General features: G+C 54.3%; 6 protein-coding genes across 6 annotated transcripts; 5 read left to right on the forward strand and 1 right to left on the reverse strand.

Moving 5' to 3' along the window:
• Positions 1–3: 3 nt before the first annotated feature.
• Positions 4–3,140, forward strand: DICSQDRAFT_179778 (alpha/beta-hydrolase). Its single transcript, XM_007364413.1, has 6 exons — positions 4–227; positions 286–1,281; positions 1,334–1,907; positions 1,964–2,019; positions 2,071–2,403; positions 2,459–3,140. Exons 1-6 carry the CDS (start codon positions 126–128, stop codon positions 2,726–2,728), a joined length of 2,331 nt encoding a protein of 776 aa, XP_007364475.1. The 5' UTR covers positions 4–125; the 3' UTR covers positions 2,729–3,140.
• A 2,001-nt stretch (positions 3,141–5,141) lies between these two features.
• On the forward strand, positions 5,142–6,682 carry DICSQDRAFT_84093 (RAI1-domain-containing protein). The gene is made up of 6 exons (XM_007364414.1): positions 5,142–5,476; positions 5,530–5,640; positions 5,691–5,908; positions 5,968–6,055; positions 6,111–6,156; positions 6,208–6,682. Exons 1-6 carry the CDS (start codon positions 5,244–5,246, stop codon positions 6,631–6,633), a joined length of 1,122 nt encoding a protein of 373 aa, XP_007364476.1. The 5' UTR covers positions 5,142–5,243; the 3' UTR covers positions 6,634–6,682.
• A 1,162-nt stretch (positions 6,683–7,844) lies between these two features.
• Positions 7,845–8,970, forward strand: DICSQDRAFT_146106 (uncharacterized protein; the record flags this gene model as incomplete). Its single annotated transcript, XM_007364415.1, has 4 exons — positions 7,845–7,908; positions 7,979–8,258; positions 8,318–8,791; positions 8,856–8,970. 4 exons carry the CDS (start codon positions 7,845–7,847, stop codon positions 8,968–8,970), a joined length of 933 nt encoding a protein of 310 aa, XP_007364477.1.
• Positions 8,971–9,777: 807 nt separating this feature from the next.
• DICSQDRAFT_57284 (transcription initiation protein spt4) lies at positions 9,778–10,261 on the reverse strand (the record flags this gene model as incomplete). Its single annotated transcript, XM_007364416.1, has 3 exons — positions 9,778–9,899; positions 9,952–10,060; positions 10,118–10,261. The coding sequence occupies 3 exons, from the start codon at positions 10,259–10,261 to the stop codon at positions 9,778–9,780; spliced, it is 375 nt and encodes a 124-aa protein (XP_007364478.1).
• A 153-nt stretch (positions 10,262–10,414) lies between these two features.
• On the forward strand, positions 10,415–11,949 carry DICSQDRAFT_160851 (uncharacterized protein; the record flags this gene model as incomplete). The annotated part of the gene is made up of 4 exons (XM_007364417.1): positions 10,415–10,512; positions 10,564–10,690; positions 10,754–11,054; positions 11,106–11,949. The coding sequence occupies 4 exons, from the start codon at positions 10,415–10,417 to the stop codon at positions 11,432–11,434; spliced, it is 855 nt and encodes a 284-aa protein (XP_007364479.1). The 3' UTR covers positions 11,435–11,949.
• An 828-nt stretch (positions 11,950–12,777) lies between these two features.
• Positions 12,778–16,935, forward strand: DICSQDRAFT_168805 (uncharacterized protein; the record flags this gene model as incomplete). Its single annotated transcript, XM_007364418.1, has 21 exons — positions 12,778–12,883; positions 12,936–13,001; positions 13,055–13,167; positions 13,226–13,246; positions 13,300–13,368; positions 13,419–13,533; positions 13,597–13,609; positions 13,671–13,687; positions 13,741–14,018; positions 14,076–14,182; positions 14,240–14,324; positions 14,384–14,441; positions 14,659–14,757; positions 14,838–14,967; positions 15,026–15,058; positions 15,109–15,424; positions 15,482–15,709; positions 15,765–15,884; positions 15,949–16,056; positions 16,606–16,766; positions 16,824–16,935. 21 exons carry the CDS (start codon positions 12,778–12,780, stop codon positions 16,933–16,935), a joined length of 2,355 nt encoding a protein of 784 aa, XP_007364480.1.
• Between the last annotated feature and the right edge of the window lie 983 nt (positions 16,936–17,918).

The raw sequence follows: 17,918 nt of genomic DNA on the forward strand, positions 1-17,918 counted from the left end.
GCAGCTCGTGCTTAATTGCTCGTTTGTCGCCCCCTTCCTCTCCTTGATACTATTCTCTCGACTACCATCTTCGCTCGCGGTGCTTGCAGCCCTGCCGTTGTGTCGTTCTCCGATTCCTCTATTGCATGCTTTCCAATTTGGACAAGTATGGTCGCTTCAGTCTCGATCTTGCCTCCACCGCGACCACCATAGGCTTCTCTACTGCCAAAGCCTGCACCCGTCTTGGAGTACGTCACCAATACCCTGATATCGAATGCCCAGCTCTGACTGTCCACCCCCTAATAGTTCTCCATCACGCGGGGCGTCGCGTCGACGGCTGCCGGATTCACCGGCTCTGTCATTGACTATGCTTTGTTCGGAGGGACCACTGGGGCTGGTCAGCTTCTTGGAGGCGCAGTGTCTTCCGCTATCTCTGCTGTCGAGTTCGTTGCGCTCGCCCCGCTTATTCTCGGGGAATCTCTCACCTCTACATCTCTCGTCGCCGCCCATTCTTCCTTGTCTATGCTCACTACCATCTTCCCCGGGAGCGACGAGGCCAGCTTCTCTCTAGCAAGCTTCGTAGGTCTCGTCCGCCGCGAGTGGAATGAGCCTGCGGAAAGTGAAGGCCTCCCTGAAGAACGCTATGGCCTAGGTGAGGTTCTCCGAGCACTCGCAGGCTTCGCCGCCTTGCAAGGCGTCACCAGCCGGTTCCAAGAGGAGCGCTGGTTCAAATTCATGAAGGAAGTTCCAGTACATGACGGCTCGTCCTCCTTTACCCGCCGCAAACGCGTCGACTCCCGCGTCACTATCACTGGGGACACCATATACCCAAGCCATTCTGGTCAAATAGTCACAGCTGATATCACAGAAGTCCCTGTCCCCGGCTCCTGGCCCCCGCGTCAATCCACGTCCCTCCTGGCCCCTCCTCATACGAATCTCCCGTCGCAAGGCCCCGAAGTTGCGCCACCTATGGATGACCTCAAACAGACACTCCGCCGTCTTTCGAAGCTTGTTCTTGCTGGCTATGGCGGACCAAGTCTCCTCTTCTTTGGAGTGTCGCTCACGCCGTGGCAGAAGGAGGAGCCCAAGGAGGAGGTGAAGCTCGCTGATGCGATTGACGCTTCCGAGAAGGAGGCCGCTGGAGAGGATGGGCGTGGTCGATCTAAGCCCAAGGACACTAACATGCCTGGCGCACCAACGTACTCCTGGTGGGATGTCCTCATGGGCAAACACGACCACGACATCTTCATGCATTGGGCACAGTTGCAGCCAACGCCTTCCAGTAGTTCGACCGAGCAGCCAGTGAGTTCTGCGTTGCGCCTTGCCATCCTCGTGATACTAAGCGCATGTCTAGCCACACCCACCGCCCACTGCGCACGTTAGCTCAGAGCACCACATTCCTCGCTTCTGGGTTCTCACAGATCATGTCCGGAAAGAAGTCGTTCTCGTCATCCGTGGCACTATGAGCTTGAATGAACTTGCAGTCGACCTTACATGCGATCCAGCCCCCTTCACCCTTCCGACAGTAGAGCGCTCATCTTCCTCTCGTGCGCGCACACCCTCCCATCTCTCCCAGTCAAGCACGCATCTACAACCCGATCGCGGGGAAGAGACGTCCGAACAGGAGAAACGACAGCCGCCTCTACCTACGCACGACGAAGCCGACTCCGACGAGCTTGACGAGGAACTGGAGAACATCCCAGGCTCATTCCCGTTCCCGATAGACATCTCCGTCCCGTTCCCGCGCTCCAGGAAGAATTCGACGCGCTCCTCGCATGCGCCGCGCTCAAGGCTTGCATCTGAAGCTGGAGACGATACCGTATACATCGTGCACGGCGGCATGCTGAGAATGACACGTGCCATGGGTGGGCCAGGGAAGCCGGTTCATTACGCTGTCCGAGATGCGTTGCGCAAGAATAAGGGATACTGTACGTTCTACACTCACATGTCATGTTAGCAGAATCCAACTGAATGCGTTTCGCAGCACTTGTCCTGTGCGGACACAGCCTTGGTGCCGGGGTCGCCGGCCTTCTCGCACTCGTTAGTGTTCCCCTCTTGTGTCGATGTCCAAACTGACGATGTCCCCATCAGTTGTGGGCGACTCCTGAGACCTGCCTTACCCACAGGGCATCTGGCCTTCCCGTGGGCCGGCGCGTCTCTGCGTACTGCTTTGCCCCGCCTTGTCTCGTCTCCCCCCGACTCAGCGCCAAAGCTGCTGCTTCCGGCTTGATCACATCCTTTGTTAACGGCCACGATATCGTGTCGCGGCTATCGCTCGGTAGCGTGCGGGATCTCACCCGGGGAGCGGTTTGGTTATGTGCGGCGGAGAACAGGGACGGCGACAAGGCCGACGGGTACAGCAGCGTGACGAAGAAGGCACTCAAGTGGAAGATGGGCAGGGGAGAGGAGGGAGATGAGGAATGGGTACGTCCTCCAAATTCCTCCAAAATCGACGCAAAACTCACAAAACTATCGCTAGTTTCTCGCCATCCGCAAGACGCTCGAAGCGAACATGCAGATGGCGGACCTGTTCCCTCCAGGCCGCGTGTACTGGGCACTGCGAGATGGGGATCTCCACCGCGCACACCAGATCGGGACAGGCTCCGGGCGAAGCTCTCCCAAGGAGAAAGTGCGCCTGTTCGAGGTCAAGGACGTCAAGCAGGTGTTTGGACAGATCATCTTCGCGCGAGACATGCTCAGCTCTCACCTCCCGCACCAATATGACCAGGTGCTGCATGAGCTACTCTAATGCCTCTATACGTTTACTCGGTTACTCTGATATCTCACGTCTCCCTTGATGACTTTGTAGCATACCTGATCAGCACCGTATGATACCTCTGCATGCGCCACGACTGCTATGTATCCTCTCCCTTCGCTGTATACCTCGTCTGTTATCTTCACAGAGCACCCATCAGCATACTGTATACACTGTCATCGCCCTTAGATTTCGCTTGTGCTCATATTCTTACATCATAATGACGCAAACATCTTGTTACTTCCGTGCACCCTAGAGCGACGCAAGGTACTCTTCGATTACCTCCACGATCACCTCATGGTCCTCCTGCATCGTCAGTCCACTAACCACGATGACGCCCACGATCCCTTCGACATCCCTCACCCTAATCGGGAATCCTCCACCGTGGATCGCATACTCCCCCGCCTTCTCCCCCAACATGAACTTCGCCCTGAAAGCATCCTCGTTCCCTCCATGCTTGTTGTGCAAGAACCATGTGCTCGTGTGCCAGCGCAGGACCGCGGCGCGCTTGCGCGCGACCCATGTGTCGTTGTCCGCGGTCGTGCCGCGGCCGGTCGCGCAATGGAAGAGGAGCTGCGAGTGCGCGACGAGCGTGATGTTCACGACGGCGGGCTTGGGCGACGCACGCTGCAGGCGCGCGCGGAGGCGCGTGCCCAGTTCCCAGGCGGTGTCCGCTGTGAAGTGCGGGAAGATGCAGCGCTGCTCTTGGGCGGCGATATCTTCGAGCTGCCAGAGATCGATCGATATGTGCGAGTATGTTCACAAGTGGGGTGCGAGGCGGGAGACGCAGTGAGCGAGATATTCTGAATATGTTACAGTGGCGAGATGACCTACAGTGACGGGAGGCGCGCGGATCGCGATGTACTGTCCTTGGCTCATGGTGGGCGTGCTAGCAAGCCTTCGAGGATGGTGGTGTGGTATAAAGACTGCACTCAGGATTGACTCCGATGGCGTCGAGAAGCTCTTTGGAGGTTGCCTGAAGTTCTGAACTTACAGATTAATAAGCTGTGCCTCTCGCCGTGACAGAAATGGCTGGGGAGATCTGTACTGCCGAGTTCTTAGGTGTACAGATAACACGGCGAGACGCAGCCTGAGAGTCATCTACATCGTTCAGGTCCGTCGTCATCCACCCTCTTTCGAGTAACTTTGACCCTCTGCAGAGACTGGTACGTCAGCCTCGGAGGCTCATGCTTCATGTGTAGCGTTTGCGAAGATGGAAGGAGTATGCGATTGAATTGCTCTACACTTCGAGCGATGGGGGGGTGAGGGGGCATCGTCTATCAGGCAACTCGAATGTGTCGAGTAAAGTATCCATATACGCACTATGATACCCTGAAAATACTGAAGGTGATCCTACGATGCTGTCATACGATGCTTGCTTGCGATTATATACGATGCTTGCGAATCTAGCGGAACTTGAAGTACTGTTAATTGACAGCCACCCAACAAGATATACTCCTACAGCGAGTTGCTCCCAAGTACTATGTGCCAAGGCATTACGGACCTACCTCACCGCTCGATTTTTAAGAGCAAATCAGTACTGTGCTACGCTGTGAGTGGTACAGGGTTGTGGTCATAGTCACAAAGAAGAATCCGAGGCGGCATTGCACCCTTCGGCGCCTCGGTGAGCCCCATCCCGGATAGTAGGCGTGTTCAATTCTTGTCGCTCGCTCATTTCTTCGCGCGCCTACCGGGCGCCTGCACACCTGGATTCAAGGTCAGCTCAAGCGCCTGTAGCAAAGCGAGCAGAGGTGCGCAGGCAGCGGGTGCAGCGAGATCGACGGGATCGTCCTATGCTAGGTTTGTTATACCCAGAAAACCTGTCCGGAGAGTGGATGGAGACATCGGGAGAGCGTTATAGACTCGTTGCTCGAGAAAAATCGTACACAATGCGCCCAAATCCGAACCAGATTCGGCACGACATACATACGGTTCACCTGGGGTTGCCGCTGTAAGCCTGATGGCAATTGGACCCAAAACCTTGCGGGACGACTCCGCGTCTCGAGTCATAGAGCTCTCTAGATTTCGAATCGTCAAGTTTTCGCGGCGCTCCTTAGTCCCAGCTCGCGACCCTCATGTGGTCATGTTGCACCCGCCGCCTGCCCCCCTCTGCTTGCTGTGCTACAGGCGCTTGATCTGACCTTGAATCCAGGTAGGCAGGCGCCCGTTAAGCGCGTGAGGAAATGAGCGAGCGACAAGAATTGAACACGCCTAGTAGACTACGAAGGGTACTAGCGCTCACCGACAGAGGGTTAGATCAACCACCTCTCATCTTCGTCTTGTTTGCACCACTCATTCAAGAATGTCCAAACGACGGCACTCTGGTTCTCCTGACTTGAGAGGCAAGCCTGCGAAACGGCTTGAGACCGACGCCGGGACCTCGGCGAATGACCACGCACCCGTCCTACTCTCGTATCCCTCCACAAGCAGTCAGCAGCAATCTACTCGCGCTGTGCCTTTCCAACAACCCACGTGTCTTTTGACATTCTCATATACTCCCCAACGCATCATGGAATTCGGCGACTCAGCTCTTCGGTACTACATCGACCCCCCACCAGGCGCAGACCTCCGATATGGCTATGAACGATGGGTCAAGCGACCAGAAGAGAGGGCGAGACTCGATACCCTTCTGAAGGCGATCGAGCGCGTCCTACAAAATTCGGACACAAATATGGGCCCGGGGAGCGGGAAGAAATGGCTGCGGGATATAGCGTTGGTAACTTGGAGAGGCGTTATGACCAAGTGAGTTGCCCTCATACGCTGTCTTCCGCGGCCTTACAGACTATGCGAATGAGAATTTTGACGGCACCGTATGAAGAACGAGACTCCTGCGTGCTCAACGCTATGCTTGTCGACGGAACTCTCTACCTTGAGGAGCACTTGACAGACGCCAGGCTTGCTGAAAAGTACATACATTTCCTTTGCGGGAGGCAGAGTATTAAGATATGCCTTGTAGAGAGGACCTTCCAACAAGACAACGCCAGCAGACGTACTACGGGTACGCGTTCGAGTCTTGGTGCACGTCTTCCCGCCCTGGGGTCCCCGAGCGAATACACGGTCATCCCACAGGCTGGGGCGGGGATGTTGACACCAACGTCCAGTGGTGTAGCGTCGTCAAGACCAAGTTGGGCGACAGTCGTCTGGTCATCGGCGGCGAAGTTGACTGCGTACGAGGTCAGGCATTCCTTACCTCTGGCGCCATTCCGCTCAGCGAGTTCACTTTGAGAGACCAGAGCACTTCAACGGCCAGCCTGATAACTTCGTTGAGCTGAAGACCTCCATGTCTATACGGAATGCACAGGATGAGGCCCGCTTCGAGAAGTATGTTCGACACCATGGCTTTATAAGGGACGCCTGCCAACTAATGTACTGGCAGGAAACTACTGAAGTTTTACGTGCAATCCTTCCTGCTCGGTGTTCCCGTGCGTTGCACTCATGCATCCTAACCATCGTCTGACTCGAACCCTTCAAAGGAGATCGTCGTGGGCTTTCGAACGCCAGCAGGTCGCATAACGACCACGCAGTCATTCAAAACCATTCAGATGCCGCGTCTCGTGCGCGGCAAGCCTCACGCATGGGATCCGCAGATATGTCTCCGTTGGGGACAAGAGTTCCTCGCTTCACTCAAGGCACGGTTATCGGAACAAGCGTCTTCTGCCCAGACAGGGCCCTCCCCTACGTATTCATCACGTGTGTGGCGAGTCACCCTGACGCCTGGGCTTGGCGTCAGTGTATATCCCTTGGATGAGGAGGGTGTCAAGGAGGTGCAGGGCGGTGAGGACCGAGTCGGGTTCTTGCCGTCATGGTACTTCGAGCAGGTAGCGGAACCCGCCGAGGACAGGTCCGTGCCTGGCCAAGGGACATCTGGATCTTGCGATGGCACGACTGACCCTACGTAGTGATAACGCGGCCAGAGTCAGTAGAGTAAGATTCGTGAGTACATTTAGGGTATGTCAACCAACTTAATGAAGTGTTTTACTCGAGTCTTTTGACTTCAGCCTGTCTGATGAGATGCATCGATCCCTAATCTGCGCAGCCAGGCTATGGCAGGTCAGTAGGCGTCCGGAACTGAGAAGGTTACCACTATGTAGCCCGCACGGGCACAGGAGAAGGATGGCGTTCGACGAGCTGACAGTCGCTAAAATCTCCCTCCTGAAGGAGGGCAGCTTTAACTGCTAGCAGAGTAAGTTGTCCTGGCGGAATGGCCGCTTGTTTACAGCGTCAGCTGGTCCCCATCGAGAGACAACGCTGCGCTGCTTAGTAAGTGGACGTGTACTCCGCACAACCCATGGGTCCGAACATCTGTTCTCCGGTGTGTTCATCTTAGAGGTAGGTGCTGTTTTGTCGTCTGTATGTACTCGAGCACTCACAAGCACTAGGCCTCTACATTTTGTCCGGTCTACTCTCGGGAAGAAGGCGCGGTGTTGCCTGATTCGGCAACCCAAGATATCCACACTCCACTGCGAACCAATCATGTTCCAGCGCTCCAATAGTTCGGAGGAAGATGTGGCAGAGGCCCGAGGGTGGCAGAGCATGTTTACCACTGAGGTCGAAGAGCAATCTTTAAGGCTCTTCTGCCTCAACTCATTGCAGCTTCGCTTTGTACAAGTAAAATTACTGCGACCGACTTGCTCCAAGGACGGCCGGCTGCTTGATCTAATCTATCGGCTCCCAGCAAGCCTTTGTGATACTAAGTATTCGGAACAGTAGAGTCCAAGAGGTTGCTTCGGCTGAGGCGAGTATGACCTCTTTGGCTTGGAGGTTCAAGTACGTTCTATACAATTCGTTGACTTCGAAAGTGAGTCAGCAAATGCCGCTGCTCTTGTCTTCTACTCTGATCCCCAGAATAGTGGACGATCGTAGACGCCCGGACTTGGTGTGGGATGTGGGCCCCTGCACCTGCGTCGACCTAAGGTACTGACGTGAGCGGCTGCAAAATATGCAACAGCAATCTGAGTGGTTAGTGGCAAAGCAAGACTGAGCCAGTGAACGTCTCTGCACCCCGCCCCTCCCCGGTAGGTATATAACCAGACACAACTTGGGCAATCGATAGCAGGAGAGACACACCAACCTTGCCAAAGCAGCCTTCCCCTCATCTCATAAGCACGCAATGCCCACCACGAATGTTAATGTAAAGGCCACCGTCGCTATATTCGGTGGAACAGGAGACCTCGGTGAGTTAGTTCAACCCTCTCCCACAGCCCACAGTACTACGAGCTTTCAACTTATCCGTGGGCAATCCAGGCATTCATATCAGCAAGATATTCCTGACGGAGTATCGGTGGGCTTTCCCAACCATTTGCATCACTACTCGCGACCCCGCTTCTGCCAAAGCTCAGGAGCTGGCCAAACTCGGCGGGGAGCTTTACTCGTTCAACGACTCTTTGCACGCTATCCTCGCCGGCGTCGATCTCGCCGTGAACGTCCTGCCTACTTCGGTCGCTCCCGAGTTCAAAGCCGAGTTGCTCCATGCCCTCGTCAGAAACAACGTAAAGGTCTACTTCCCAAGCGAGTATGCCGGGTAGTAAGTTGTATGCTTGTCTCCGCGATAAACCACATAAAGCTAATGGTTCCACCTTCAAGCGACTACATTCACGACAATCTGTTCCCCGGGTACGAGCACGAAGAGTGGGCCAAGAAGCGCGCTCTTGCCCTCGAGACCCGTGCTATCTTGGAAGGCAAGGTCAAGATCATCAACCTCAACACCGGAGGCTTCCTGACTTGGTGGATTGGCCCCGGGCGCGTGTTCAACTGGGACCCCGCCGAGAACGTCTACAACATCGTAGGCCCGAGCACCGTCAAGAACACTCTGACGCACCAGTCCGACATTGGGCGCGCTGTAGCGCAGATCTCCGTCCTTGCGCTTGACCCCGCGACTGCGTCGACGGTTCCCACCGACATCCGCATCGCTGGCAACGTCGTGAACTACGAAAACCTTCGCGACATCGTATCTCGTGTCGAGGGGATTCCGAGGGGGGAGATCATCTGCAAGGACATTGCAGCTGCCAAGGATGCTCTGAGCCAGGACCCGACCAGCAACATTCTCGACTATGTGGTGTGAGTCTCTCCATTTCCCCTTATTTCCTGTCAGCTCAAATCTTGCGGGACTGATATGCTTCAGCATCCTCACTGGGGAGGGAAACATGGACTTTACCGTCAACGACAATGAGTTCGTGAACCCTGGCCAGAGCTTGTGGAAGTGGAAGACCGTAGAGGACGAATTCCGAGGGCTGTAGTAAGAGCGAAGTTGTAGCCTCAGTCAGAGTTGTCGGCGAATTGAGTTCGGTTGCTAGCATGGCAGCTCTTTGACTTCCAACATGGACATGCGATCGACCGACGACATGCTCAACTTGGTCCTATCGATGGTGAAAAATCGTCCTCAACCATGCCACCGGCAGATAGACGCCAACACCATACTTCAGATACCTCTTGTCAGCAACCTACTCGAATAGTAGTGGGTTGCCGATGTAGTACTAAGCACGTCTGGGCACGGTTTACTAGACGCTATGTTGATAGCCATAGCTCTGGTCAATCGATCTTATGCATGATACCGCCACTCTTTCCGCCGGTGTCAGACGCAACAAAGGCCCTGTGGACACATAGGAAGGAGTGCCACCCACAGAAACACGAACGAAAAGGCGATTGTCTGATGGGCGCCATAGTGGGCAGTATAAGTAAGGCAGAACTAAAGCACAGGAGAGAACTTATGTCAAAGGGGTCCCCAGCTCGAACTCCAACGAGGGACCGTGGGAGGATGGATGCGCAGATGTTGTGGACCATAAGTAGGGTTTCAGCGGATGGCTGAAACCCTGTGCGCCGTAACGTTTGGGTCTCCATTTGTGGTTGAGAGCAAAGACTACTCAGTGTACCTCGGCGCTGGTTCGGGATCCCTTTGTACCTCGCACCCCACGAGCCGGCCAACAAACAGGGACCGTGCGACGGATGTCCTAGTATTACAAGTGCGATGAAACGTATGATTACAAGAGAGCAAATGATAGCACGGATGAGAGGCGTCGAGGGAAAGCGCATGGAGAACGTCACCTCTAGTCCTGGTCTGTTCCGTCTCTGGGACGGTAACGGATGTTACGGCTCTCTAATTCTGCTTCCACGTCCTCTGGTACGCGTCCCTTCACGCGCACAGCATACATTCCTCTCACGTACTTGGCTGCGACAACGTCAGTAATCTGCCGTATCCTGGACGCAGCGGACACACGTACATGTTCTCTGCCACCGGGCCACCCAGCTATTGTCGGGGTCAATGACAGCGATCACACCTTCAAAGTGGGTCGTCGTGCATGCTTGTATGCGGTCAGGGTATCCCTTCATCTAGAAAGGGCAAGCTACGTCAACGCATGGTACGCGGGCAACGTCCAGAGAACGTACCTGCATGAGTTCCTCACAGTTTGGACAGCCATGCTTGCGAAAATCGGCAGGAGTCTGAATGATTGAGCAGAGCAGACAAGCACGAAGCTGTTTGGCTCGTGGCTGGCTCGGAATGGATGCTGATGGTCTGTCCTGGCTTGACATGGCTGTTGTAGGACCAGAGCGTGTGGAGGCGAGAATAAAGATGTACCCGGTCAACGCGCCGCGAGCTGGGCGGTTCGGCAGCATCCGGTACGGGCGCTACACTGGGGTACGACGTCGATGGCTTCGGCGGCGACTGGCTACCCACCCACCACCATGGCCGGTCGCGCCCTCACGCTTCTCTTTGCTCTGCTTCCCGCAGCTGCGTCGGCTTACTCTCGTACACATCCGGTGCTGGCATGGTCATCTCGCAAGTGCGTCGCTTGAAGCACCGGCAGCGTTCATCGTTATTGACCCGCCCGCAGTTCCCGAGCCCTAACTTCATCAGCAGTCTCGGAGGCAGCCAAGAACTCGCACGCTATTGCTAGTGCTCTGTATACCAACAACGACATTTGCGACCATGACGCGGTCATTGTAGTAAACCACCAGGGGGTGAGCACAGCTGATTGAATTCTCTAACGGCATGCTAGGAACCTGACTTGCCGTGTCGCGTAGCTGCATGCTTCCGACTTGCGTACACTTTCTTCCTCTTGCCATGTGGCAAGGGCATTGTCGAGCGCCCCATCCTCCCTTCAATTCGCCTATGTCGAGAGCGAAGAGCGGAACGCGAATCCGTTCCTCGACCTATCCAGCATTCTATCCGAGCGTTGCGGTTCTCGTGCGGTGAGCCATGCACCGGATCTCGGAGAGTTTGATATCGACGCGGGGAAGGGAAAACACGTTGTTTCCATTTCGCTTCCCGCATTGGAAGATGGGGAGATTGGAGCCTCGAGGAAGAGCAGCATGGCTAACCATGGTGAGTGCCCCGGACCCCCAAATTGAAGCATTCCTCAACAAAGTCATACAGAATCGTGGCTGTCCGGCGAGCTCTCCAAGATCGAGAACATCTTCTCCGACTATCTGGTCATTTACGCCGGGGCCCCGGGTTCGTCCCTTGGCGTCCGTCAGTCTTCGAGCTCGTCTACCTTCGATGCGGAGGTCGTAGCCAGTCCTTCGGGTGGAATCTTGAAACGCTACCAGCTTCTGACTCCTGGCCTGATCCTCGTGCTTCTCGTCTCCCTCTTCATCCTTGTTCCCGTGATATTCCTTGGTGTTTCTGCGCTTTCGAGCATTCAATCTCCCTTGACGAACGAGATTCCGAAGGGCTTCAGTGCGGAGGAGAAGAAGAACCAGTGATCCGGCGTGGTGGACATTTGTGTACGGTTTCGCTATATCATACTCGTTGCTTATTGCACCTTTGTCGCGAAGGCATCGTGCAGGTCGTGCCGGAACATGCTCCTACTCTGTAAGGCCACCATGGTCCCCGCCCGCGTCAGTTTATTCGACCCCTTGACCACCATCCCTGTCGAAGGTGGACTCGGACGATGCGACTTATTCAATACATTAGCATGCTTTCCCACTACGCATGCTGCTGCGAATTTCGGCTTCCTGTGCCTCCGACGGACATGTCATCATGCATGCGTTCCTTCACGGTGGAAATCCTCGTGCTTTTGGACCACAGCAAGCTCGAGGTGCATTGTATGCGCGTTGGCCATCCGTGATTACGTTGGATCGTACGTCGTTAACGTCGCTCTCATATATCATTTATGCTCATTGTAGGTTACTGTATCACACATGTCGAGGTATCAGTGCCCTTCTTGTGTTCTATTGAATGATTGTACAAGCGCAAGACGCTGTCGCGAGTGACATACTACGAATCTAATCACAATGCAGACCTCTTGAACCCGAAGAATGAAGGTAGCCTACGTCTAATGAAGACTGGCAAGGACCCTTCTACATGTGGTGGATTGCCGGTACAGTCAGGTACAATCCACCAACAGTACTGCAGACGCGGGATCGCTACTCCCACCCGTCGCCACCAGGGCATTATCGAAGCTGGAGGTGCAGGTGGGGGCCAGGGGTCCTCATTGTTTTGTCCACCGGCAAGTATCCTCATGTACTCTAGTGCTGTCTGTTGGTCACTTGTTGACGAGGAGACTCCGGGAGGTATATCTTCTACATCTAGCTCGGTATCGTGGTGCGAGAATAACGAGTCTGGCTATCGATGCGGTGTGGTCAAGCTAGACTGAGGGTAAGGATGATTTCGAGCTGGCGCTACCGATCAGATGGTGGTAGCATTCAGTCCACCGAAGATGCGCTGATCTGCTGTTATAGGTTAACATCTACTGCCAAATTCGCTAAGCTGTCCCACAAGCCGCGACATGACGAAAACACGCCCTCGCCGCGTGCCGACTTACTGCGCCGCGTATCGCCCTTAGCGTTCTGGTTCTTGGGCTTCATTGCGATGGGATAGGTGATCGAACGCGCTGCAGCAGCACCGTGGGTGTCTGCGGTGGAGCACCTCGGTCGGTTTACGATTCGTATTGCTGATCAGGGTCGATGGAGCAAGCAAGCTCTATCTGCGTCCCGCTTTAGTTCATCCTTCCTGACATTGAGCCTACGTCCAACGGTCTCGTATAAAGGCACCCGGGAAGACATGGTGTTTCAATCGCGTCTCAACTCACTCCGACTCTTGCGACATGTTGCATCATCTCAAGGACAAGCTGCACGACAAAGTTCATGGGTTCCATGAACTGATCACCTGTACAACGAGCCATGTCGTGGAGTTATCTGATCAAGTCATACGTATGTCGTGTCCCGCCGTGCTGTGGGTATTCGCTTGCTGACATCCACCTAGAACAACTGGAGAACGACGCTGAGGTTGCTCTCCATGCCATGACTGAACACCTCCAGCAGATGAGTGGTGCATACTTGTCTCTACTTTCCTCTTTATCAGAAGGCTGATAGACCGTCTAGACGACGGAATTCCTCTCAAAGAAGCCAATGCAATCGCTAGGAAGGTAGTCACCGGAATTGACAAAGTTTTGGTTTACCTTGAGTTTGTCACGGACACGCATCCCATGGCTAAGGTGACACAATGGCTTTTTCCCTTCCCCAAAACAATTGCTAATCATGAATTTGAACTAGCTGGTGGTGTCTTCGATCCGCGTGAGTTGGTCCTTGAATATTCTCTTCCTACAAATAATCACTCCTGTCATCAGACGGTCGTAGAATTCGAGAAGGCGAGGCAGGAGAACACGGTCTTGATCGCAAGAATCCATGCCTCGATGGTAAGCAAGGGACTTACCAGCGAGTTTGTCTGATATTCACTGTCCGGTAGATCAACGCAGCGTTCCATATGAGAGTACTCGCACCCCTCATGAGAGAGCGGGACGTGCTCAGCCACACCATGAACTCTGTCCTCCAAGCCATGGCTGTCACCATCAAGGAATTCGGTGCGCGCTCTCCTCATATATCCTAGTGTCATCTAGACCGCTGAATGCACCGCTGTCACTTAGGAGCGTTCGTTGAGTGAGTACTACCTTAGGCCGAAGCGTTAAAGCGCTCACATTCCGTTCAGCTTATACAATAGAAACCGTCAGAAGATATGTAAGTAGCCCAGCGCATAGATTTCGTCTGTCGTTGACTGCTCCAACATCTAGTCAAGTTTCTCATGGCTCAGTTGCACAACAAGCAACTCGACCAGTTCAGCGGAAACTTCGAAAAGTACAGATCACAGCTTCACGACATCTGCATGACCCGAGCTACTGTCATGACACAACGCAAGCTCAATGCCGCCCAGGAACAGTTAGAGACCGTGATAAAGAACACTCGCGACATCAAAGAGAGTTTACAAGATCTACTCGGTGAAGATGCAGAGACGATAGCCGCTGTTGAGACGTATGTTACAGTCAACGGAGGTTTCGAGCACGTAATACAGGTGTGTGTCTAATTACTACGACCTTGGATTACAGATTTAATTGACCAACATTCCAAGGACGATCACCTCCTCGACCACGTTGGAGAACTGCTTGGAGAGAACGTCAGTCACAGGGTGAAGACGTCCTTGCGCCATAATTATGAAGACCTATTGAAGGAACACGCGTCAGTATCCTCCCCGTAGACACTACATGATATTCCTGTACTGAAACACGTGGACAGCGAGCGGTACGAGATGAAGCTGCAGGCTGTAGAGGGCAACATGATACATGCGATCAAGACCTCGAGTTCTGAACTTTCAAGACAGGTTTGTCATTTTAGACTCGACCTCCAGTAACTCATGAGCTCAAACAAAGCCCGTCGCAGATCAAGGAAGGCCCACACGAGCTGATTGACGATGCCGACATCAAAGAGATCTGGAGGAGTGAGTACCCAACAACCATTATCAATCTTCCAAGTACCTTAATCCAATTTGACAGGCAATGTAAGCTTTCAAACCAAGCCCGTGGATGTTGAGCAATGACATTGTCTCCTGCTCCCAACCAGGGATGGAAGTCAAGCGTGAAATGCCGCGTCTTTATTGAGGGTAGCTCTACCTTCTATTCTTGCTCGCAGACCATTCACATGAACGTATCCGTCAGGTTTACGTGAATACTACCAATACAAGATATGCAAGAAGTCCGATTCAATAGAAAATCTGCAAGATGCTTGGACTGTCGACTTCTTTGCTCGCATGATGTGTAAGTTTTGACCTGATGCGCTGTTGATTTTTCTCCTTTGCAAGCTATTCTTATTTCATCTGACCTTTATTGGCATGAAGACCATTCAGCTATTAGCGACCTAGTTGACGAAGACGGGAGCGGCTTTGTAACCGCAACGGAGGTGAACACGTTCTGCAGCACGAAGGGCCGGAGACCACCGCAGTGGACCACCCCGCAGTGGTTGGCCTTGTACGTCCGCTTCCCCTTGTCCGCAGTCTAGTTTCGCATGACTCACATTCACGAGAAGTTGTGCCTCGGGATGGTATAACAACAACGCATGGTACATGTTGTGTCTTGCTTCCGCTTCTACCCTATGCTAAACCTTCCAAGGTATTACTCTCGTATCAAGAACATGCTCAAACAGATCGATGCCGAGGTCCAGAAGGTCAAATCCAGTGAACCTGGATGGAATCATCTACAGACCATCGTTGCGTCACTGAAACCGCTGCTCTTCATCGAGGACGTGGACGGTGACGAAGAGCTTCAGGACGAAAGGAAAGATGCTGTACACCATCTACTTCGGCTCCAGGAAGACTACAGGAGCAGTGAACTGAAATGGATCCAGCCCAACCTCGAAAAGCTGCAGTACCACCTCGACGATAAAGCGGCGGTTACGGCAGCCATGGGTGACCATCGGATTGAGCTGGTACGACCAAAGCTTTGGCCCCGTGTTATTCAACGTGTGCTCATGGTGTCCGCACAGCACATCATGTGCATTCTCTACCTCTTTGTCGAGCACATGCTCAAGGAAATTACCGAGCATGGCAACATTCACAACGTCGAAGACGTCGCGGAGTCTTGCATGGTGTCTTACCTCGCCTTCGAGGATCGCATCCACGAGCTGATGCGAGGATGGCGGTCGCAAGGCCGAGACGTCAACCTACAGCTAGCTCGCTATGCAGACGGGTTGTTTAGGAACATCGAGAGAGAGGTTTGTAGCGAGGATACATGATCATCCTCGCGGCGACTCATACACATACGCATAGGCTCCGAAGCGTAAGATGGCAATGGAGACGCTCTGCACCCTGCTCTTCGGCACAAGGTCTACGAACGCGGCTCGGTATTCCAACATGATCCGGGCCGCCTCTCGCCATTCTCCGCACTCCGTTAGTTTCGTCTTCGCCCATGGAGGCTCTGACGTTTCCGCGCTCACATTGCTCCATACTACAGCAACTCAGCGATCTCGTCGCTCGCATGGGCGACGTCGTCTCCACACAGGATGAGCTCGTCCACCAGATGTCCCAGGTCGTCTCCGAGCAAGCCTCCCTCGCTTCCCAGGTGGCAGACCTGTCGAAGAAGATGGACAGAATCGAACAGCTTCTCCTCGGGCGCCCTCCTTTTGACGTTGCGCACTCATTTGCGGACAGAAATCCCCATTTTATGGGCCATTCTCGCGGCTCAGCATGAGTAGGATCTTGCCGACCTAGCTTCTAAACGGGCTGTCCGGGCGATGGCCATGTCTTCGATCGCTCCAATACTGAATCGGCCGCTCACGCCTACCCTTCGATTCGCCTCTTCGCGCTGCTGTCTTACCGTATAGTAAAGTAATGAATACTGTTCTGAGTCGAGCTTTCAGTTATTCCCGTAACCCCCCTTGGCCCTCGATTCTTGGTTTTCATGTGACGAACCTTTTTGGTGGGGCGCATGTGCCGACATGCTCAGTGGTTCCAAGAGGGTATGTTGTGAAAAGCGTAACGGCACGCTGTTGACTATGTCTCCTCGTCTCGCGCGAACAAGTCCTGGACCAAGTCTGGTAAATACAAGGACCAGATCACTGAATGTTAGAACACCGACGACCAGTCAGTCCACTTGCTCCGACACGCACAGTTACTGCAAAAACGACATCCTCTCTCCTCTCGCCGGCAACTGGTCCAAAACCTCCAGACCAAGTTCAGCTGCGAGTACGCCAAGCAGGAGTTCGCAAACTACACCATCACCGGTTTCTACAAGAACGCGGGGACGTTCTCCTACGTCTGCATCTTCGGAGCGTACGAATCTTATGTTCTATTCGAAAGGTGCATAGGGTGCCGACAAGGGCGTCGTAGTGGCCAGCGCCATGAAGTTCCTGAGTACACGTACGGCTCGCTCCCGACCGGCGAGGCCGCTCTCCAATTCTTCACGCAGATCGTGAGCAACTCGTCCCTCGTCACGACATAGTTCCATGTATGAACAAGAGGACAGGATGCTTCTCTTCCGCCGAGGATCTCGCTTCGATGACTATCGAACGCAGGCAACTCCACGGAAGAGAAATTCCCCTCACAAGGAAGGGATGCCCTCGAAAGGGCGGTGCTCCTACCAGAGGAACACTGTTTGCTCTCCGAAGAGAGGATCTTTAGCCTCCATGTCTCCATCCACAGAGGGCCCACCGCTGGGCGCATGCTGCAACTGCCCCGAAGGGAGGTCACAGACTTTGCCGACACGCACCGGACGTGTGGCTCCCGAGCACGGAGCAACGAAGCAACGAACGGCGAGGGCTTAGAGTTGGCGTACCCCACCGCCCATCACCCCGCACCCCACCACCAGCCGAGAGGAAGAGTTTGGAAGAAGGCCTAAAAGGCGGCGACTCCCCGTACCCTCGACCGCCCCCCTCGCTCCCGACCAGAGGCTGCCCGTACCGGAGAACGAGCCGAGAGAAGAGGTTGGTCGTACGCATCAGGGTTAGACCCAGTACCGCACACCGCGCCCGACCCTGCGACAAGTGCTCCGTTAGCCTCGAAGGTACGACGGATTGAAGAAGGATTGACGAGGCATGAAAGCCGGCGAGTCTCCGTACCACCGCCGCACCCTCCCCCGTCGCACCCCGTCCCTGGCCTGGAGATCTAGATGAAAATGTGAAAGTCAATCGCAACGAGTCCGTGTCCATGTCCGAGTCCGAGTCCATGTCCGAGTCCAAGTCCAAGTCCGAGCGCGGAGCGTCCAAGTCCGTGAACGAAACCGAAACCAAACCCGAAACCGAGAACGAAACCATAACCAAAACCGAGAACGAAACAGAAACCACCGAAACCACCGAAACCGTCCAGTCCAAGAAACCAAGCCGAAACACGAAACACAACAACGTCCAGCCAAACACCCCCGACGCGGGAGACCAGGTTCACCGAGGCGATCAACTCCCTCCCCCAGCCTCACCAACGCCAACCTGT

This window comes from Dichomitus squalens, assembly GCF_000275845.1.
Source record: "Dichomitus squalens LYAD-421 SS1 unplaced genomic scaffold DICSQscaffold_8, whole genome shotgun sequence".
In the NCBI taxonomy this organism is placed as follows: Eukaryota; Fungi; Basidiomycota; class Agaricomycetes; order Polyporales; family Polyporaceae; genus Dichomitus; species Dichomitus squalens.